The 21,845-nt window shown below is 62.2% G+C and overlaps 1 protein-coding gene across 1 annotated transcript; it reads right to left on the reverse strand.

Annotated features, from left to right (window-relative positions):
* Positions 1-369: 369 nt before the first annotated feature.
* HAUS7 (HAUS augmin like complex subunit 7) lies at positions 370-12,377 on the reverse strand (the record flags this gene model as incomplete). The annotated part of the gene is made up of 10 exons (XM_084259058.1): positions 370-446; positions 3,259-3,373; positions 4,193-4,417; positions 4,960-5,056; positions 5,177-5,335; positions 5,609-5,700; positions 9,583-9,644; positions 10,136-10,203; positions 11,565-11,680; positions 12,279-12,377. The coding sequence occupies 10 exons, from the start codon at positions 12,375-12,377 to the stop codon at positions 376-378; spliced, it is 1,104 nt and encodes a 367-aa protein (XP_084115184.1). The 3' UTR covers positions 370-375.
* Between the last annotated feature and the right edge of the window lie 9,468 nt (positions 12,378-21,845).

Genomic DNA, 21,845 nt, shown 5'->3' on the forward strand with positions numbered 1-21,845 from the left:
AGGTGGCACAGGGAGCTGTCATACCTGGGCTGGGCAGTGGCAGGTACAGAGCCGGGGCGGGGGGGCGGGGGGGCGGGGGTGGTCAACGGGGTAGGAGGACACAGCTGGGCCTCCCGTTCCCCAGACTCAGTCCTGGACTCAGCACCCCCGGGGCGGGAAGAAGGGAAGGCTGCGAGCGGCCCCTCCAGCCAGGCCGGAAGTAGAGGGAAGGCGGCGCTCACGCGGTCGCACAGAAGAGCAGGGGCAGAGAGCAGGCGGGAGGCCAGTTCTTAGAAGCTGAGGTTTCTTTCTCACCAGCTCCCACCCCCCCGCCCCAGAGCTGTGTGGGACCCACGCAGGGGCCCTGCCGCTCAGGGCTGCTTCTCTGCTGCCAGGCTAGCCGGCGCCTGTGTGCGGTCCGCCAGGGAAGACCTTATGCCTCTGGGCCAGCTCGTCCATCTTGGTGGCTGCAGAGAAGAGAAAAACACAGAGGGCCAGGTGAGAGCAGCACCCCAGGGCGGCAGCAGGGGCTGGGCTCCCAGTGCCCCAGACGGTGAGCAGAGCCCTGGAGTGTGGGCCAACCCCAGGCCAGGGCCCACTTGCCAGGTGAGTTCAAGTTATTTCATGTTCGAGCTCAATTTTGATGGGAGCAAGAACATGTGCCCCCAGCAGCAACCTGCTGCCCCGGCCTCGGCTACCCAGCCTACCCTGCACGCGCCTCGGGAGCAGCTGCCTGGCCGGGGGCGAGGCGGACAGCAAGTTCTACAGTGGCCGCCGGGCAACCACTGGGCTCCCTCCCGCCCCACCGTGGGGATGAGGGCGCTTCCTTCAGGTCTCCTCCCGACTGTGTTTCGCTCAGTAACACAGAAGATAGGCCCTGCCCGTCCCCAAGGTGACGGTGAAGCCTGGGAATCTCGGGGTGGCGAGTGGGCCCGGGAGCACCCCTCCCCACTGGACGGTGATGCTCCCATTGGGCTCATTTCTCCTCAGGCGCGCCTCCCTCCACACTCCTCCAGCCCACCCCGATCCTGCTTCGCTGGCTCACCCTCGTCCCATTCTTGGCTGAGCCTGGCCGGCGCGGGCCGCACTGCAGGCCCAGGCGCAGGCACCTGTCGTCAGTGTGTCAGATGTGAGTGGGGTAAGAAGGCAGAGCTGGGAGAGGGGATGAGAGCCAGTTACACAGACAGCGCGCACACAGCCCGACCATTCCACTCACCTCACAGCCGAGGGAGCGAAAGGCCCGTGTTTACACGCAGACTTGTACACACACACTCACAGCTGCCAAGTGGCAGCAGCGAGCCCGGGACGAGTCTGTTTGCACACTGGGGCCACGGGGGGGAGACGGGCTGGCCTACGCTGCGGAGCCCCGCGCTGAGCACAGCCGACGCCCACGGCCAGGCGGTGGGTCCGCCCACGGGGAATGTCCACGGCAGGCGTGTGCACACCGCCGGAGGGCCAGGGAGGGGCGCTCCAGGGTTCCTCGTGGGGGAGACACATGCAAGCGCCAGACTCGGGGGTGAGAGTCACACAACTGTGAATACACTAAGCCCCAGTGAAGTGCACGCTCACGAGTGTGGTTTTATGCTGCGTGGCTCACACCTCAGAGAGCTGCTGTGAGGGGAAAGACAAAGTGGCAGAAGCACTCTGCCCTGTTGTTCAGGTGGGTTTTACTGCTTTCCAGCCTGCTGAAACGCAGCAGCGGCGTGGGGGTAGAACAGGGGCATCGAACAGCCGAGAGACGGCAGAAACGCACGCACACGTGGCTGCGTAACCACTACCAGGGCGCTGATGGACGGGGAAGGGAGGGTCCCGTGAGTGCCGCTGGGACGGCTGTGTATGCAAACAGAACGAAATGAAACTGGACCCCTCCCTGCCCCTCTCCCCCAAATCAACTCTAAACGTCAAAGTAACCCATACGGTTTCTGGAGGACACAGGCCGGTATCCTTGTGACAGCAGGACAGGTATGCGTTCTTTGATAAAATGCCAACGCGCTAGCCATAAAGAGATGATGGGTAAACGGACCACTTGCGAGCTGCTGTCCATCGAAAGACCCCGGAAAGGCGTGGGAAGTAAGCCACGCGGTGGGACAGACATGAGCTGCGCACCAGCAGCCGGGGGCTGGGATCCAGAATACCAGCGGGGCTGCAAGTCACCCGGAAAAGCACAAACAACCCAACAGATGAGTCAGAGGCAGACAGGCACTTCCTCAAAACAGGAAGCCTCCGTGCGCGCTGCAGTCACAGAGAGGCACCACCTTACTTGGCGAAGCGCAAAGGGCGCAACGAAGCGCTGTCACACCCCTGCCAGACCAACGACAGGCACACGGGGTACGAGGCGGTTCATGTCGTGTCACCCACAGGAAGCCCAACCCCAGACATGCCGCGTGCAGCGGCAGGCGCCGGGAGAAACCACGTGCGGCGCAGGTGCTTGGCAGGGCCCGGCCCGGCGCCACCTGCTCCGATGGGGCTGGGTCACGGGCCGCCGCGGCTGCTGCTCAGCCAAAGCGGCGGTGCGGCTGCGGGCACGAGGCCCCAGGACCTGAGACAGGGACCGCGGGCTGCGCTGGCGCAGGCATGGGAGGAAGCGAGGCTGCGATGAATGTCTTTAGAAAATTACATTGAACGAAAAGCTCAGATGTACTTTTGTGCTGCCCAACAGCGAGTGGCAGAACAGAGCCCGCAGGACGATCCAAGGGGTCCGCGAACACGCCGCCCAGCGCCGCGTCTGGCGCTGCCCCCCAGAGCTCACCGGCGGTCACGTGAGCCCCCTCGGACACCCCTGCCACTCACCCCGCCACTCCCCACCCGCCCAGCGCCGCCTACCCCTCGCCGTAGCGCTCTGGACAGTGACCGTGATGGCCGGAGGCGCCCCTGGGCTGAGTAACAAGGGACGGGAACGGCGCGGCTGCCTGATCCAAGCCAGCCAAGTGTCACGCTCCCAAGCAGTTCAAGGAAAGAACCTACTGTCAAATGCACACGACTTACTGAGACACTTAGACGAAGACAGAAAAAGCGATGACAGGAAAAAGCATTGCGGGATAGAGGCGGAAACGGCGCCCGCCCCGGCGCCAGCTCGGGAGCACGACCCCGTCCCCACGGCTGCTGAAGGCACTCGTGGCACGGCCTGTCCGGGCAGGGCTCCAAGGTAGGTGGGCCCTCAAGCATCGCAAAAAGAGGAAGGGTCAGTCTGCAAAGGCTCCCCAAATGCCTTTGTGTGAAGGAGCCCGCACATGAGGAGGGCGCACCCGGCCCGGACCCTCGTCCCTGACAGGCACGTACCAAGACTCATCACGGAGCTGCTGCCACCCCAGCAGATTGGCTCGTCCTGCTGCTGCTTCGCCATCGCCACGGCTTCGGCCGACGTGTCAGTGACCGCCACGACCACTCTCAACAGCTGGGGGACACGCGGGAGTCAGTGCTGGAGGTCAGACCGACAGGCGGCATCTCCTGCTTCCCACCCGGTGCACCCCTAATGTACACTGCTCCCCGGGCCCTGCAGCCCCAGGGCAGCTGGCTGTGAGCAAGCTCATCCCCCTCCTGGCCCAGTGGGTGCACCAAGCCTCTGCCTCTCCTGAGCACAGGGCACGGTGGGAAAATGTGTCGCCAAGGGGGCGGTCCTGAGGGGAGAAGATTGCGCCCGACTCCCTGCTGGAGGGACCGCCCGGCGTAGCCTACTCGCGGGCTGGGTGGGCTGGGTAGGCTGGGAAGCCCCACGTCGATGTCAGAGTTCCGGCCTGGTAACTGCTGTGAGTCACGGCGGACCCAGCGTGTAGCCTGCGGGTCTGGGGCAGGGAAGAACGGGTCCATGCTGCGGCAGTCAGCTCATGCCGGAGACCCCGCTCCTGTCTGTCCGACTAGGTCAGGGCCGTGGGCGCCCACACAAAAAGGAACAGGCTGTGACACGCTGAGCGATCAGGACAGTGAGGCCAACACGGGGATAGCAGCCGAGGAGAGAGACAGGGTCTCGGGCAGTCAACCCAGATGGCAGAGCAGGGCACATGCCTCTCGGGCCTCGGCTCAGTTAACCCTCCAGACGTGTCCATGGGTTAGGGTTCCAGCCCCCACCCTTCTTTGTAGCAGCACAAACACGGACCCCCAGCCACCCAAGAAGCCAAGGCCCAGAGCCTGCGGCCCAGCCCCTCCCGGGTACTGGTGCCAGCCCTCGAGTCCCTCACACTGATGGTGGAGCCGGAGGGGGCAGGGGGTGGCTCACCTGGCTGCACGAAGCCAGAGTCTGGTGGACAGCCTGCACGACGGGGCCACACGGGTGCAGAAAGGCGCCCGGGCGCTGGCAACAGTCGCCCAGCTCGTCCTCGCACACTTGCAGGAAAGCTACCACCAGCTGGTGGAAGTCTGAGGTGACCAGGCGCAGCTGCTGGTCCAGGGTGCTGGTGTCAGCCCCATTCGTGGCTGTCCCCCGCTGATGGGGCGTGAAGCACTGCAGAACCAGAGACAAAAGGTCCCGCGAGGCTGCTCAGCCAGTCCCTGTGGCACCAGTCCTTCCCCACATCCGGGGCGGCATCTGCGGGCCACCCCGAGGCTCCAGTTGCCAACTGGGAGACAGAAAGGCAGAAGAATCACAGGAGCTGAACAGAGCAGCTGGGCCTTACTTAGCCCTACCGCCCCCGCCACCGGGGGCTCGCTCTCGCCCTCCAGAGAATTAGGAAGCCCAGCCCATAGCTGCTGGGAGCCCACAGGCAAGCACAGCACTGGGTCTGGCTGCAGCCCACCTGAGGTCCATCCTTAATGTCCTTCAGGCAGACAACCCCCACCCCATGGCCAGGGCGGGGTGCCCACCACCACGGATCTACCCATGCGCTGCCTCCCTCGGGCCCCAACACCCCACTGCATTGCTCACAATACAAATGGGACACCCGAGGCTGGGAGAGGCCATATCACCCGCCCTCACTCACTCGATGTAAGAGCACAAAGCAGGGCCTCTCCAGCCGGACGCCCCACCCCCACCCCAGCGCCCCTCACCTCTGCCCTGAGCGCCTGTAGCCTGGTGGTGCTCTCCTGCAGCTGCTTGGTCAGCTCCACCACTTTCTCCTCCTCTGATTCAACAGAGGGGCTCGCCCTGCAGGGAGAGAAGGGGTACACCCCCAGCTCTAGGTGGCCCCCGGCCACAGGGCACCCCGCGAGCCACAACAGCAAGGGCTGTCCCAGGCCACGGAGCCAAGCAACCCAGAGTACGCACCTCCTCCACTCTTCACTACGCTGCTCGAGGAGGGGCCGCATGTCCAGAGGCCACGGGTCACACTCGGGGCTCAGGAGCGACTGCAAGTAGGAACAGGAGAAGAGCTCCCCCAGCAATGCCTCGTTCTTCTCCCGGGTATCCTCAAAGTGCTCCCTGGCGCTGCACAGGCAACCCAGGGCTGAGGTCACACAGGGAAGCCCAGGAGCCGGGCAGCCAACGGGGAGCAGGCAGAGGCATGGTGATGGCCCCCCACCGCTGCCAGTCTCCCCCACTCTCCCATTCCAGCCCGGTGGGCCGCACCCGAATGAGAACCTAACAGCTCCTGATCAGCATGCAGCTGCTGCCACCAGCGTGTGGTGTAAAACCCCAGCCAGAGGTGCACTGGGCCCCCAGCCCCGGGCACTCCATGCGGAGCCCACCCTAAGCCTTTACCTGCAGCCCCCGGTACATCCCGCGCCCAGGCTGCGGACTGCATCCAGCAACTGGTCCAAGAAGTGTAGCTGCTTCTGGGGGCAGGCCCGGCCCTGGACACAAAGTCCACATTTGTCCGTGGCCAAGCCGGACAGGCGCCCCTGCCCTGACCCCAGTGGGCACCATGGAAGAAGGGCCCCCATCCATGTGTGCGGGAGCACCAGGCTCACTCCCAGCCCACATGGGGAGGACCTGACAGCGCTAAGCAGACCCAAGACTGATGACTAGGCCGGCAGAGACGCCCAGGCTGGGCCCTGGGGGGGTGCGGCGGGGGGCGGGGCGGCACAGGCAGGAGGGCCGAGCAGCAGCACAAGGGCGCGGAGACGGCGGAGCTGACCCCAGACCGCAGGCCCAAGTGTGGGTGGAAGGTGTGAACCCACCCGGGAGGGTGCTGAACCACAGCCCCCCGCAAGTGACGGACATCTTCCCAGGAGCCAGGACAAAGCTGCATCACAGTGGCCGGGGAGCAGCCCCACAGGACGGCCCGTGAAGAGACAAGGGTCTGCACATGCAGGCAAAGACACCAGGCAGAGGCCCCATGGACACGCTGGCGCAGGCGCTGGGATTACCTGACAGGTTGAAAGCAGTCGTTAGAACAACGGTGACTACGCCATCGCGAACACTCTTGAAACCAAAGTTAAAATAGAAAGCAGCAGCAGAGAACAGAAAATGTTGTTAAACCACAAGGAAACTTTGGGACAGAAAAACAAGAAGAAACGCAGTGGATGGACTCAGCGGCACAATGACAGGGGAGTCAGTGACCTGGAAAACAGATGAACAGAAACTATGCAATGAGCAACAGAGGGAGACAAAAGTGTTTAAAAAAAGTAGAAGTCTGGGGGAGCTGTGATTTGATGACAGAGGGTCTGAATTGTGTACTGTGGGGGCCCAGGAGGAGAAAAGCATGTGGTGCAGAAAAAATAATCCAAAGGCACAATGGCAGAAAGCTTTGCAAATTTTGCAAAAGATACAAAGTGATAGACTCCACAAGCCAAGCAAATCCACACAGGACCAGCCCACAGAAATCTTCCCACAAACACCTGCAACCAAATTGTTGAACACTGATGACAAAGAAACATAAATAGGGGAGAAACGTTCTTGGTGACCCATGGGAAGACAATGACTCACATGACTGCAGATTTCCCACGGGGACCTGTGGAGGCCAGAAGAAGGGGTCTCCAACTCACCATTCTGCACCTAGTGCAGCACCTTCTCAAGAAGGAAGAAGCACACCTACTCAGATGAATGAAAGCTAAGAGAACCAAACCTTGCAGACCGCCGTGGAGACCTGGCAAAGTCAGGTCAGGTGAAACGACAGCAGACGGGAACTTGAATTCTCACGAAGGAAGAAAAGAACAAGGGCTAAACTACACAATCACCTCAACGGTTGCAGGAGAGGCGCCGGAACTCTCCTTCGAGATAAAGACACTACACAGTCTGGGAACAGAAGGAATTTCCGCAGCGTGATCAGGAGCCTCTATGACACCTCGCTCCTTGGTAAAGACCAGGCGCTTGCCTGCCCCACTGCCGAAGAGAGAAGCCCACTCTGCTGCTGCTGTTCAACCTCAGACTGGAGGTGCTAGTGAGGAGCCAGGCTAGAAAAAGCATCCAAATGTGAAAGGCAGGTGTAAAACCAGCTCTATTTACAGATGACGCGATCTCGTATACAGAAAAGCTTACAGAAATCCACTAAAAGAACAGACTAGTAAACAAGGTTAGCAAGGGCAGGATATGAGCGTGCACGCTAGGAATGAACAACAAACACTAAAGAGAAATGAGGGAAACAATTCCATCTACAGTAGCAACACAAACAATAAAATACCTAGGAATAAATTTAGCAAGTGTAACACTTGTACTGAAGCCTGCAAAACATCTTTGTGGAAAAACCTAAATAAATGGAAAGAGTTCCCATTCATAGGTCAGAAGACTCGATACAGTCGCCGGCAACAACCCCACAGTGGCCTGGAGACTCTTTGCCATCTCCATTGAAGTCCTGGCTGGCTTTTTTTGTCCCAATTCTAAAGTCCATGTGGAAATTTAAGAGACCTCTAATAGCCAAAACAATCTTCAAAAAGAATACAGTTGGGAGATTCACGTGGCCTAACTTAGAGCAAAGCTAGAGTGACTGAGACAGAGAGACTGCTGGAACAGAATGGAGGATCCACAAATAAATACTTACATGCACAATCAATCGATTTTTAACAAGTGTGCCAAGACAATTCAATGAGGAAAGGGTGGTCTTTTCAGTAAATGGTGCCAGGACGAGCGGACAACTACGTGTATCGGACCCTTACCTTGTACCACGTACAAAAGCTAACACAAAAAGGATCAAAGATCAAAATATAAGAGCTAAAACTATTAGAAGAAAACAGATACCAATCTTTGTGACTTTGGACTTGGCAATGGCATCATAGCTATGACACCAAAAGCATAAGCAAGAAAAGAAAAGACAAATAAATTGGACTTCACCAAAACTAAGAACTTTTGCACTCCAAATAATGCATCACGAGGGTTGGCTTCAGCTCAGAGGTGACCAAGGTGCAACTTTCCTAGGGCCTCCTGAGTCTGGGTTCATCTGACACTGGCTGTCTCAACCCAGCCACCGGGGCGCCACTCCAAAGAGGCCAAAGTCGTACACTAAGGGGCACTGGTGGGAACAAGACCCAGGCAGCCCTGTCTTCCCTGGCCCCCAAGACTGGCCCCTGGGTCTGTCTCCCAAAATAGCTGGTGAGGACATCGGCAAGGCAATGGGTGGTTCGAAGGGTCTGAGGAAGATAGTGAAACTGACCATTAAGACAGACGGGCCCAGACTGAGGCAGTACCTGAGGGGGCACCGTCTGCCTCAGCCTCATCCAGTCCCGCAAGGAAGTGCCAAGAGACAGGAAGAAACAGAAAAGCATAAGCACAAAGATCACTTTTGATGAGATGGCTTGATGCTGCCCAAAAGACGCAGTACCATCTTTAGCTTGAGAACTCTCTGGAACGGTTAAAGAGATCCTGGCGCCTGCTCAGGCTGGGGGCTGTAATGTTGATGGCTGCCACGCTTACGACGTCATGGATGACAGCAGCAGCGGCGGTGTGGTGGAGAGCCCAACCAGACACAAGCCACAAAAGAAAATACTTCAATAAGGGGTCATTTGACAAATAAAAGTGAAAAAGATAATCCACAGAATGAAAGAAAGGTGTAAATCAAATCCTATGTGACTGGTATCGAGCAGACATAAAGAATTCTTACGACTCGACAATAAAAAGACAAATAATCCAACTAAGAGGTGGGCTGGAGCATTGAGCGGAGGCGTTTCTGTAAAGATCCAGAGCGGGCCAGCAAGCGCGGGCCTCAGCTTCAGCAGGAACTGGGACGGCCCATGCCCGCACGTGCGCGGTTGGAATGAAAGACACACAACAGCAAGTCTGGGGCGGGCGCGGAGAAGTCGGGCCCTTGCTTTGCTGTGGGGAGGTGAGAGGATGCAACCACTGTAGAAAAGTTAACAGTCCTGACATAAGCCCGCAAGTCCTCTCCCAGCTCTTCTGTCAAACACGTGTGTAGGGACACTCACAGCGGTGTGACTCCAAAATGCAGAAACGATCGTCTCCAGATTGAAAACCTAATGTCCAGGGCAGGGGCAGGGTCTGACAGGGGTGCAGTGGCCTAGAGTCATCTCTGTGTGGAAAGCTGTGGGCAGGCTGCGCCAAGGGCCAGGCCTGGTTCTGGGGCCAGGGACCTCGAATGAGTGATCACCTCTCCTGTGAAATGAGGCTGAGACAGGACTTCCTCACCTCCTCCAGAGCCGGAAGCACAGCTGGGTCTGCCAAGGGAACCCAGGGGCTCCTGCCCCGGGGGGCTGAGAAGCAGGGGGTGGGGATGCCGGTGCCCAGGTCTATGGAAAGCTGTCCCTCCCAGCGCACCCCGGCCACCCCCCCAGGACCTCTCATACCCTTAGGAGGTCCTGGTCATCCGGCCCGCACAGCAGCAGCTCATGGCCGAGGTTCGCCATCTCTGCGGGAGCACACAAATGCGGGTGTTATCACAGATGCGCAGCCAGTTGGGAGAGGGCGCTGCGGATCGTGGGGTGCGCTACGGGACAGGGCTAAGCTCTTTCCCGTGGGCAGGCCCACAAGTGGCTGGGCTGGGCGCAGAAGACCGGGGCAGACCAGCAGACAGGTGGGAGACACAGCCAGGTCCCCACAAAGCCTCTGGCTGTGTGACCTGAACCTGGTTACTGGCCCTCTCTGAAGGCCTAAAATAAGGGATTGCACCCGAGCTTTCCGGCGAACCCCCCCGGAACGTGTGTCATCTGCACACACCAGAGGTGGACACGGAGCCACTGTCTCTGACCATAGCACCTCTGTCCAGGGTCTAGAAGGCTCTACCCTAGCAAGATCTAGAAGAAAACTCCGGTTCTGCAGGAAATTTACTCCATCTTGCTAAGGAGGCCGTGGCCAGGCCGAGAAGCGGCCCAAATCCAGCACCTGATTCCACACACCCACCTTGGATTTTTGCCTCAGTCGGGGCCCCCTTCTGCATGCTGCACTGCTCCTGCCAGGAGGGGCAGACCCTGCAGAGAAAAAACAAAACCAGTCAAGCCTGGGTGGGTTGCAGCGGCCCGCCAAGTCCTCCTGACCCGCTCTAAAGTGGACTCTCCTGCAAGCACTAAGAGCCGCAAAAGAGATGATTTTACATGAATTTCAACTACATAAACTGTGGGAGAAAACAAAACATTTCTGGAAGTTTACCTCAGAAACGGGCATCTGAATACCAAAATGAAAACTTTCACAATAAAAAATGAAATGCCTGCCCAAGAGGGAAAAGTGCCGTTCCTCGTGCTCGGAGCTCTCTCGGAGGCGGCAAGGAGCCGGCTGCTCTAGTCGCGCGGGAGTTGGTGGGAGGCCTGGCCGGGACCCCTGGCGTCTCTGCTCGTCGCCCAACCTGGCAGCACGTGCCGAGTTCACCTTGGCTGCTCCGGCAGCAGCACCTGAGTGTCGTCCAGATGCCAGGCTGGTCGAGGTCAGGAGCCAGCTCTTCATTCTCTATTTCTGGGGCCCGCCATGGCAGCCCCCAAATGCCCCCGGCCTCTGGCCATGGAGTCATATGCAGAGAAAATGCTGATGCGCGGACCCTTCAACAGAGGCTGTTTTCATAAAAGCCTAAGTGAGCAAAAGATGAAGCTACTGCAGGTCGCAGCTTCCAGCCTCGCTCAGCTTTCAGCCAAGGGGGTGCCTGGTGCGACAGTCCTCACCCTGCAAAGCGTGCCGGACTGGCTTTGGGCCTGGACCTTCTGTGGCTGCTGAAACCCCAGCTCCCGGAGGCCACCCACCTGTGCCTGAGATTCCGGGAATGGCCCCCAGGCGTGCCCAAGGCCTTGCTGTCAGCGCACAGCCTGTACCTCTCCGGATGCAACCCTGGGCGTTAAGGCAGCCGCTCGGGCCTGGGCGGCTGCTCCCAAGAGACTCCTCGGGACTTCCTGGACCTTCCCCTTGCTCTCTGGGCAGGCTTCACTGCCCTTGCCCAGTGCCAGGCATGCACCAGGCCACACCTTGACTCAAGGGACTGGGACACAAGGCCTTGGCCGTGCTTGTCACTTTTCAGGAGTGAGTCAGGACCGTTCTCAGTGCGGCCTGACCGTCCCCTTCTGAGTCTGATAATGAATGGACAGAAGTGGATGTGTCCTCAGGGTCCTGCCAGCTCCCAAAGCAGTGGTTAAACCCCACAATGGGCAAAGGCGCAGAAGCCAACCTCAGCAGCCCTGGGGGCACTTTCACCCTGAAAGAGCTGTCCCAGAGCTGCCGCTTGTACCTAAGCTGCAGGCTGGACCGTGCCCGGAGGCACATGCAGGCCTCTGGCAGGGCAGCACTGAGAAAACTGTGCAGCCCCCCCCTTCCCAGGGGAGCAGAGTTGGAGAAGACAAGGGTTTCCTACCGGGCGCACAACCACTCCAGGATTTCCAGGCGGTACTTGGAGGGGCTGCACAGCAGTTCCCGAATGGTCTTGGGTTCTGAGATATGAAGCCCCTCCATGAGCGGACAGTTCAGGCCCTAAGCAAGAACAGGGGGCTCAAAATCAGGGATGGGTGGAAAGGCTCCTTCCGGCGCCTTCCCAGCCCCAGTTCAATCCCCCTGGTCCTCGGCCCCATCGCCCCATCTCGGGGCCAGTGTCGGGAGCGCGCGCCGCCTCAGGGCTCCCATGGCAGTCTGGCCTGTTGGCAACTAGGGGGCTGCGCCACATTCCATCTAGGCACCCGGCGATGGGACCCCAGGTAAGCGGAGCCAGAGGGCCCACCCGGCCGAGCGAGCGGAGGAGGGGCGGGCGGCCGGGGGCCATGACGGACCTCCCGGGCCGGTGTCCTCGCTCCCGCCGCCACCGCGGCGGCGAGGCCGAGCCGCCGGCGGGACACGGATGCCGCCCGCCTCCCCGAGGCCAGTGCCCGCGCCGTGTCGCCCCCAGCCCGGGGGCGAGTGCGCGTCCTGCGGGGCCCCTGCGACCGCGTCCGCGGCTCCCGGAGCGGACCCGGCCGAGGCGGGAGGCGGCCAGAGGCCCGACCGGGACAGGGCGCAGCGGCACTGCCGCCGGGCCGCGCGCCGCCTCCCGCCGCACGCCCGGCCCTCCCGCCGCGGGGGCTCGCGGGCTGGGCACCTTCAGCTTCGCGAACACCGCCACGGCCGCCCGGGACACGCCGTCGTCGTCCTCGTCCTCCGAGCCGCCGGCGCCGCAGGCGAAGCCGAAGCCCGCCATGTTTCGAGAGCCCGGCCGCGCCCCGCCCACACCCGGGCTAACTGGCCGGTCCGACTGCCAATCACGCCCCGGTCCGCGCTCTTCCCGCCCACACCGGGGTGGCCTAAGGGCGGGGCCTCGGCGGGGGCGGGCGTCCTCCCCACCGCGCCTTCTCATTGGTCCGCGGCTCCGCGCGCGCTGCGGCGCTTCCCCAGAAACCGCCGCTAGGGAGTGGGCGGGGCGGGGCGGGGCGCGGCGGGCGCGGCGGGCGAGCACGCGCCGGGGCTGGGCTCCTCCAGGAGAGGGCGCTCCTGCCTCGGTCGGCGAGTTCCCGGCGGCGGCCTGGGCGCAGGGCTAACCGCAGGTGGCCCGCACTCGCCGCTGCCATCCCACGGAAGCTTCCTAAGTTCGAATCCGCCTCCTCCCCCCAGCTGCGGGCCTCAGGCAGAGGGCCCAGCTCTGCGTGCCGCCTTCGTCACCCAATGGGGACGACGAGAGCACCTCCCTCCTGGGGTTGCAACAGGTGGGATGAGGTCATTACTCATAGGAAATACCTAGCACAGGGCCTGGCACCCACAGAAAACTGGGTCGACCTGCACGTTATTATGCGCACCCCACTGCTTCCTCCCCTCCGCCGCCACTCTGTCTTTGGCCTTCTGCGAATGACTCTGGAATAAAACGTGTCGGCCTGTCCTCAGCCAGCCACTGAAGCCCCCGCTCTGTGACGGCTGCCCTTCCCCAGAAGCTGCTGGCCAGAGAAGGCAGGCAGGAGCTGCCCGGTGGCTGGTGCCCACGGAGTCAGCCGACCTGCCCGAGAGCCAGCTGTCTCTTAGAGACAGACAGAGCAAGTCTCCAGGCAAGGAGACATGAGGACCGCGGCGGTAACTGTCGTCTGGGTGACAGCAGTGGTCTCCCTGCGTCCCTGCGTGAGGCGCGGGCGGGACTCAGGCAGAACTGCAAGGGAACCCAACCAGACTGGGGCACGGCCTGCGTCCCTGCTGTAGGCTTTGGAGTTCTAGGCCATTCTGAGGACTGGGAGCCCCAGAACTTGAGCTGAAGGGCCAGCCCTGCCCCAGGGACCCACTGAGGTGCACAGACCTTCCCAGAACACCCCCCCCACTCCTGCCCCCACCCCTGCTGCAGGGGCTGGGGTAGGATTTTTTTTCCCAATCTTTTCTTCTCCTCTTCTTCTGTTTTTGTTTTTCTTTCCTTCTTTTTAAGAAATTTCATTTCAATCATAGCCCCAGCTCAGACATTCAAATTCTTGTGGGTTTTCCTGTGGATCTTTCCTAAGACTGGGAAATCTGGCAGGAGCAACCATGGCCTCCCCACCCTCCCCCTATCCCCGAGGAGTAGGAAGAAACCAGCCCCTGTGTATTCTGGAAGAAAATTCCCCTTCTCCTCCCAGCCCAGTGGAGCCAGTACACGCAGCAGGCTCAGCAGCTCTGTCCGTGGCATGGCGTGGGGCATGGAGGAACTGGCAGGCGTGGAGAAGAGCATCTCCACAGGCTGGGGGGCCATCCTCTTGCATAGGGACCAGACCAGGCCAGCCCAGCGCTCGAGGCCATGGCTGCTGAAGATTGCCGCCTCCTGGTGTGCACCACCCCTCAGGCATCCTCCCCTGGAAGAGCTGGAGGCTGGGATGGAAAAAGAGGCTGCTGGGACTCTCTGGGAGGGAGGAAAAGGGGCTACATGATGGAAACTTCTGGAAAAGTGCACTCAAGTTCAATACAAGAAAGCGATTCTCCCAGAGCACACTGTCTAAACACTCGATGACTGCCCAAAAAGGGAAGGAAGGTGTGCAAGCCAAGGAGGCAAATAGGGACGTGGAGGGGTGAGTCTCCACAGCAAGGAAAGAGTGGACAGCTCCCTGACAGGCAGTCCTGCCCAGAGAGCCCAGGTTCTGTGAGGGAGGCCCAGCTCTGATGAGTCAGGGGCCGAAAGTGGAGCTGAGAGACCTGCCTACCTGGGATTCAGGGGCGGGGATGCACAGAGGCGGGGGCTGTGGAGAGACGGTGGGCCCTGGGCTGCCCTAGGTGCTGTGGGCCTATGCAGCAGGAGCCGACTTTTTTTTAAGGATTTATTTATTCATGCATACAAGACCTGGAGTACAGGCCAGATGTGCAGGAGGGTGAGAGGATTCACCAGAGACAGAGTGGGTAACAGAACAGGCAGACTGATTGAAACACACTGCTGAGGGGAGCAGTGGCGAGACAGGAGAGGTCTGCTGCGCCATGTGGGTATCTCCCCGGCTGGCTGGGATGGAACCCGCACTGCAGAGGCTGTGGACAGCTTCACAGTGCTGAGTTCAACTGTCTGCGCCACCACGGAGGCCCAGGAGCCGACTCTTGGTGGTGGGGGAACTCGGCCATGGGTCCCAGCAGGCCCCAGCCCTGTGTTGGTGCCTGGAAAACAGGGCGGAAAATGAGACCAGTTGACAGCCCTGCCCCACTGTGCCAGGGATGGGCTGGCAGGCATGGAGGCTGAGGCTGCCAGCCACAGGAGGCACCACGTTTTGTGTAGTGGGCACAGAAACATCCAGCCAAGCAGGTGGCTTCACGCCTTGGTCTCCACCCTGGAGCAGCGGCTCTTGAGGGACTTGTGAAGGCATTGGCACGAGGAAGGCCCTGAGAACAGCTCGGCCCCATGTCCAAGCTGCCTTCATAGCACCCTGTGAGGGGACCCTTAGCCAGCTCCCCGCCCCCGCCCCTGCACACAGATATGGCCAATGGAAGGAGGCTGAAGGTCAAGGGCTTGCCTCTCCCCCAAGGAAGAGAGCCAGCGTGCTGTACACCATGCAGACTGGCTTCTGCTGCAAGTGGGGCGGGCATGCGCTCTTTGGAGGGAAGAATTCAGGGAGGGTGTGGGAAACTTGTCGGGCCCTTGGGAGAAATAAGCAGCAGTGCGTGGCATGGGGGAGGGCGTGAGCGGCACAGTGCCATGAGGTCAAGACTCCCTCAGGTGAGGCAAAGTAAGTGGCCACCACCTCCTCCCCTCTCTCTCCTGCTGCTCTGGGCCAGCCCTCTTGCTGACCTCTCTTACCTGCTCTGCTGAGCTGCCACTTTGGCAGCGGGTCCCACCCCCCCACCACCACCCCACCCCCACCCCCCACCCCACCCCGTGGGGTGCATAGGTCTGTGTCAGCAGGAGCCCACTCCAAAGCAAGTCACCTTCCTGCGGATGTGAGGAGGGGTGGCGAACATGGAAGTGGGGGGCCCTTGCAAGTGAGGCGAGGACGAAGCTTAAAGCTTCAGGCATCCCAACCTTTGACATGGGCAACGAGGCTCGATGGATTTCTGGAAGTTGACTTTTCCACAAGGGGCTGTCCATGCATCCTCCCCTGGGCTCTGGAAGCCTGGAGGAGCAACTCCAGAGGCGCTGCTGTGGCCTTTGGGGAGTGGGCCGGGAGCCCAGTGGCCCCCCACCCCAGTGCCGGGTCGGGGACACTGTCAGCCTAGGAGCTGTGTGAGCACCGCCCGTTCTCGCGTGTCTTCTTTCCCGGCCGTGGTGTGCACGCCGGCGTGGACCCGCACGGGGTGGAGAGGTGTCCCGAGGCCTTGGCCTCTTCTTGTCACTTCTGGTCCCCGTGCTGGGGTACGGACCACAGCAATGCGCGCGGAGCCTCCAGGGTGGGAGGGACCCCCGCTCCCCACCCTGCTCCTGGAAGCACCCTTAGCAAGCCCAGGCCCCTTTGGAAACGCAGCCCACTCCTGGGGTCTGCAACGGCCGTGGGGACGGCCCCTCTGAACGTGAATCTGGCTTCAGGGTCCGAGGTGTTCAGGAAGGCGTGGGGGAGTCTGGCTGGCAGACAGGAGGGCAGAGGTGGGGACAGCCTCAGGGCAGGGAGAGCCGCTCCTGGGGTCCTCCCGTCCTCCGGCCCCAGGCCCTCTGGGGCCGCCCATTGCTGGTGTCTCGGCACCCCTGATTTGCAGCGGGGCATCCCCGCTAAGGCGCCCGCACAGCTCAAACCAGCTGTTGGGGCGCGCGCACGCAGCAGGGGCGGGGGGGGGGGCGCGGCGGGGGGGGGGGGCGCGGCGGGGGGGGGGGCGCGGCGGGGCGGGCACGCGGCTCCGCGAGGGGGGCCGGTTGCGCGCGGGCTCCGCCGGGCGGCGGCGGAGGAAATGGCGGGCGGGATGGTTCCCTCCCGGGGCGGCGCTCAGGTCTAGACAGCTTGGCAAGGCCGGCAGGGTGAGTCACTTGCGTCTGGAGCGGCAGTCGCGGGCGCCAGGACTGGAACATGAACGTGCCCGCTCGGGAGGCCGCGGAGGAGGGGACGCTCGCGTCAAGCCGCTCCTCGTGCGGTGTCTGCGCGGCGGCGTCCCCGGCCAGAGGCCCCTCGATGCCCGCCCGGAGGGGCTGAGGCAGCCTCCACAGGGAGGCGTTATTGGCAGGAGCCCAAGGACTCTGAGCCGGGGGACAGAGGACGGGACACCCACATTGCCTGCCCCCCAACCGTGCCCCCCTCCCTCCTTCCGGCCACGTTCAGGCCCCCGCAGGCCACCGGGGACCTTTCTGCCGCGAAGTGGCCCTGCTGCCTCCATCCCTCCGGTGTCCCGTCCACGCTGGCGCCCTCGCGCAGCCGCCCACGCCGCCGGGCCCTGCTCTTCGCTGCCCCGCGCCACGGCCCCAGCGCAGGCTTCGGCCTTTCCCGGCTCCCCCTGCCTGCGGGCCCCGGGCTCCGCGGAAGCCGGGCGGACGACTGTGAGGCGGGTGATGGATTCAGCGCTCGCACAAGCAGCTACGAGAAAAGTCGGTTAATTGGGACCAGATCCTCTGAGGTTTCGGCGGCATGAAAACAAGATGGGTTTTCTCTGGGGAAGAAAGTGCTGGCACCAGGAGGAGGGCATGGACAGTTTGGCTTTTCTGAAAGCTTTAAGAGGGAAAAGCTCCCCCCACCCCCACCCCCGCATCCTTCTTTACATACAATAATTTCTGTGCCCCTCCCCTCGCCCCTGGGCAAGATGGGCAGCGAGGCACACTCAAGAAGGGGCCTGATCCCTGCGGCGGCTCACACGCTGCTCAGACCGTGGCCACGCAGGACTAGCAGTCGAGACCTTGGTGCGCACTCGGGCTTCCCATTCCACAGCGCCCCTCAGAGAGCTGCGCGCCCCCGCCGGCCTCCGCCCCCAGCATTACGGTCCACCCACTCCCCACCTGCCGCCTGCCCCTGGGTGGCCACGCCACCTCCCACCCCTGGGGGGGGCGCAGCTGCCTCCTTGAGGGCTCTGGTCTCGGACCCTCCCGCCTCCAACGAGTCTGTGCTCCCTCTGGTAACCCAAGGAATCTTTTTATAATGAGTCAGATCCTGCGACTCCTCTGCTCAAAAGTCCACAGTGGCTCCCTGTTCCTTCAAAGTCAAAAGTAAAGTCTACCCACCGCCCTCTGAGACTCTCCCAAGCTGCCCCACCCCAGGTCTCAGGCCTCACTCAGCAAGTTCTACATACTAGCTTCTTCGCACCTTCTCCAATGGGATCAAATCCTTTCCTGCCTCAGGGCCTTTGCACTGACTGCCCCTCCTTTTTGGATGACTCTTGACAGGGACTTCCCCCCCCCCAACTATTTCTTTCTCACTCATCTCTCCACGAATGTCACTTTCTCCGTCCTCATCTAACCCTCTCCCCTGTCAAGAGTGACTCCCTCCGGTCATCACTGCCAACCCCTTTCCTTCTGATGGGTCCCTGCGCCCCTCTCTGGATGGCCACCTGTATGCGTGCAGGGGAGAGGGCCCTGTCATTCACGGTTGCCCCTCACGCAGTGCCCAGCCCCGTGGCTGGCCTGCACTGGGGGTTAGGAACATTCGGTCAGCAAACAATCCATTCTTTAATTTGCCTTCAGTGGGAGGAGTGCTGTCAGCTGTGCCACTCTGGGCAGTCTGGAGACAGGAAAGCATTGCTTTGGCATCCTCCCAGCTGCCGGTTTAAGTCCCGACCTGTGCAGGTAGGTAGGGTGTGCACACGTTTGTGCAGAGCGGGTCACGTAGGAGGGAAAGGCAGGAGGACAAAGGGCACGAGTCCCTTTCTTGCCCTTAGAATTCGGGAGTTGTGCAGCTACAAGCCACCTTGATCTAATGCAGCTCTGTGCCTCTTCCAACTCTCAGAGTCTAGAACTTTCTAAGGAGCCCATGCCCTCCACATTGAATGGGTAGGCCAAGGCTCTGAGCAGAGAGGCTTGCCCCCAACATCACGTGGCTGAGCTGTCCAGGGCAGATCTGTGAGCCCAAAGTTCTTTCCAGCACTCCCCACATCCCGGTTCCTGGAAAATCCCAACTCCCCTCCCTCTGGCCCTGCAGTCACAGGGCTGAGGGTTAGTGTTGGCCTGGGGCCCTGCCTGCCTCAGCCCAAGTCCACCAGTGAGCTGCACATGGGGGCGGGGGGGGGGGCTGGCGTAGAAGGGCACCTCTGATTCTGCTGAGACCCCTCAAGCTCGCTCAGCTCGTGGGGGTTCCTTCAAGGGCCCCACAGTGGCTGGAAGCCCTGAGACTGGACAGAGTAGGTAGCTGTGGGGCCCCAGCAAGAAGAGGCCAGTGAGGACAGGATTCTGTGGGAGCGGGGAGACGAGAGTGCCCCCAGCCTCGCCCCTTCCTGCCTAGGTGGGTAGGAGCAAGGGTCCCCCCCTCCTCTGGCCGGCTGGACCAGAAAAACCTGGGAGCAGGCTGCCCCCACCCCCAGCACCGCTAATGGGGACCAGATGGCAGGATGTTTAGTCAGCGCCTGGGGAGCAGCGCGTACAGGGGAAATGGGTTGGGGGCCAGGATTCCAGAATCCATCCCCCGCTGGGGGGAGGGCCGAGCCCAGCCGGGGCTCACACCAGGGTCTGACTGCAGGGTCCGCCTCCCACAGGTCCTACCCCTCTTCTGGTGATGGCTGGCCAGGGTGGCAGGAGGCAGTCTGACTTGGGGGAGCCCCACCGCCTCTCTGTTGGGGGGTGCTCGGACTCCCAGGATCCCTGGGCAAGCCTCACTTGGTGTCCACGTCACACCAGAGCCTCTGAGCTAAGAGCCGCCTCCGCCCCAACAGCCCGGGGCAGCCCAGCCGTGTCACCCGGGCTCGTGATGGCCTCGTCCTCGCCTCCCGGCTCCCAGACGGCGCCTGCCCTCTGTGCACACCAAGGCCCCAAGCGTGGAGGCTGGGGTCCCGCAAGGGACATGGGGGTGCTGCGGCTTATACAGCACCACTAGCGGGAAGGGGCTCCGGGTGCCACCACACCCTGCACGCAGTGCCTCTGGCCTCTGGGGCTCGGCCTGCTCCCCAGACCCAAGTGGGCAAACACAGAGAGGTCAAATGAAGAGGCTCTTGTAGGACCCTAAGACCCCACCCTCTGTCTCCCGGGTTCACACACTCCTCGTGGCTCTGGGCAGAGACCTCGAGCCCCCAGAAGGCAACGGGAAGCTCCTGACTGGCCCTCCCCTTTTGGGCCCCCCTCCGCCCCCCTCCCCTGCTTCCCCCTCTCCCTCCACTCAAACCTTGCCCACAATTAACTCATTTTTTAAGATCGCTTCCAAACATAAGTCAACGCTGGACAGAGCGGTAGGAAAAGCTTCCTCAAGTCTGGCCCCGAAGAGCCGTGGGGCGAGATAGGTCCTCTTTGCCAGCCCCCCACCCGGCGCCTGCCCGCCCTCAGCGCCACAGCCCCCACAGCAGGGCCCGAAGCCGGGGCCCGCTGAGGCCTGGCCGGACTCCGACGCCCTTTCTCTGCCTCTTGCTCCACGCAGCAGGCTCTTCCCCGGGGCCGGCCCCCTTTCTCCTCACTGTCCGGACCCATGGGCACCCCTCTGACTAAGGGGGCGTGTGGGAGGCACAGGGACATCTCGGGGGTGCCTGATGACAGTGGTCCCCCCGGGACAGGGGACTCTTCGATGAGAAGCCCGAGGGAGCTGTGCGACGGCCTTGTTCAGGCTGAAGAGCCCGCCAGCCCCGGTGCGCACACTCCGGAGGGGAGGGCGCAAGACGTGCACACTCGCCCCCACTTTACAGGGGAGGTGGCGGCAGAGGCCTGGAGGCAAGGGCGCTGCCCGAGGTAAGCCCGCAGCCTCCGAGAAGACCCTGGAGCTCGGGCCTGTATCCTCTGCCCACCCGCCCTCCCTGCTTGCCCTGGAATTGGGAGACCCCAGCATTGGCACCAGCGGCAGCCTGCAGGCTGCGCAAATTCCAGATGGGCCAGAACACTGCGGCCTGGGTGCCCGGTACCTCCCCCTCTCCTGAGCGGCCAGGAGGTCCTGGGCCTGGTGCGGGTGAGGCCTGACCCTCTCCTTTCCCGGCCGTGGAGGTAGGAGCTGGCAGCCCTAGGTGGGCGGCCTGCCCTGTGGTGAGCGTCACAGGCCTACTGTGTGTGCAAACAGAAGCCCCATTCATGGGGCCGCTGGGCACAGGCCAGTGGGGAATGAAGGCAGGTCTTACAGAAAAGGAGCAAGAAAAATGAGTCTTTTTCCTCAGGTGGCAGCAGGGCACCTTGGGGGGAGTTGGGAGCACAGCCTGGTCAGACATTTGTTTGGCGGGGTGGGGGCCTTCCAGGGGGAGGGATGGGGGCAGCCCAGACCTGTGCAACCTGGGCCAGGAGCTGGGGGAGTGGGTCTGGCCTGTGCCACCCTCCCCTGCCCCCGAGTCCCACCTGCCACAGCCACTGCTCCTTCCTCTCCTGCCGCTCCCAGTTATCCATGCCCTCCGCTGGCCTTGGCCATGCAGTGCCCGCTGCTCCTGTTCTGGCTCGTGGGTGGGGTGCGGTCCAGGAGGGCCCTGGCCAAACTGGAGCAGAGCCTCAAAGAACCCACGGCTCTCCAACCTCCCCCACCCCTTGGGCCTGCCCCCTTACAGCCCCCACCCAGCCTAGCTGGTGCCCCCAACGGTGAGTAGGAAGAAGCTGGTAGGAAGAGGGTGCCCGGCCCTGATCCAGGAACACCCCTGGGGCCAGTGGTAGAGGGAGAGAAGCCCAGTCACTGGGGCCCACCTTGGGTGCTTGGGTAAGGTCCTGGAGGGGCACCTGGGCCTCAGGGGAGCCCCTCTGAGGGGCTGTTCCAGCTGAGGCTGGAAGCACGGATTGGGGCTGGTGTCGAGCCTGCCCCCTGAGGCCCACCGAGCAGACCTGGAGAGGTGTGGGAGGCTGGACAAGGAGGGCTGCTTGGGACTGGGCGGGGCCGCCACAAGGGGCCCCGGGAGACTCACTCAGCTGTGCTTGGCACCCTGCTTGGCAGCCTCACCCCCAGGCCCGGGGGGGGGGGTGGAGCAGGAGTGGGTGGGCCCTCAGCCCCCTGCAGACAGCTTGGTGAAGGAGGACTGCCAGGTGGTGGAGGACAGGCGGCGGCTCTCATGCCTCCCTTCTAGTGGCTGACAGCCCTCGAGGGGCCTTCCCTCCTGCAGGTCCTGGGGCCTTCCCAAGCCAGCTGTGGCAGCAGCAGCGGCCCCTCACCTCCCCCAGAGGCTGTCCAGCTCCTTGGCAGGGAGCACGGTGGGCATGGGGAGGCAGCTTGGCCCCCATGGCCGCAGAGTGAACAGC

Source organism: Talpa europaea, assembly GCF_964194135.1.
Source record: "Talpa europaea genome assembly, chromosome: X".
NCBI classification, from domain to species: Eukaryota; Metazoa; Chordata; class Mammalia; order Eulipotyphla; family Talpidae; genus Talpa; species Talpa europaea.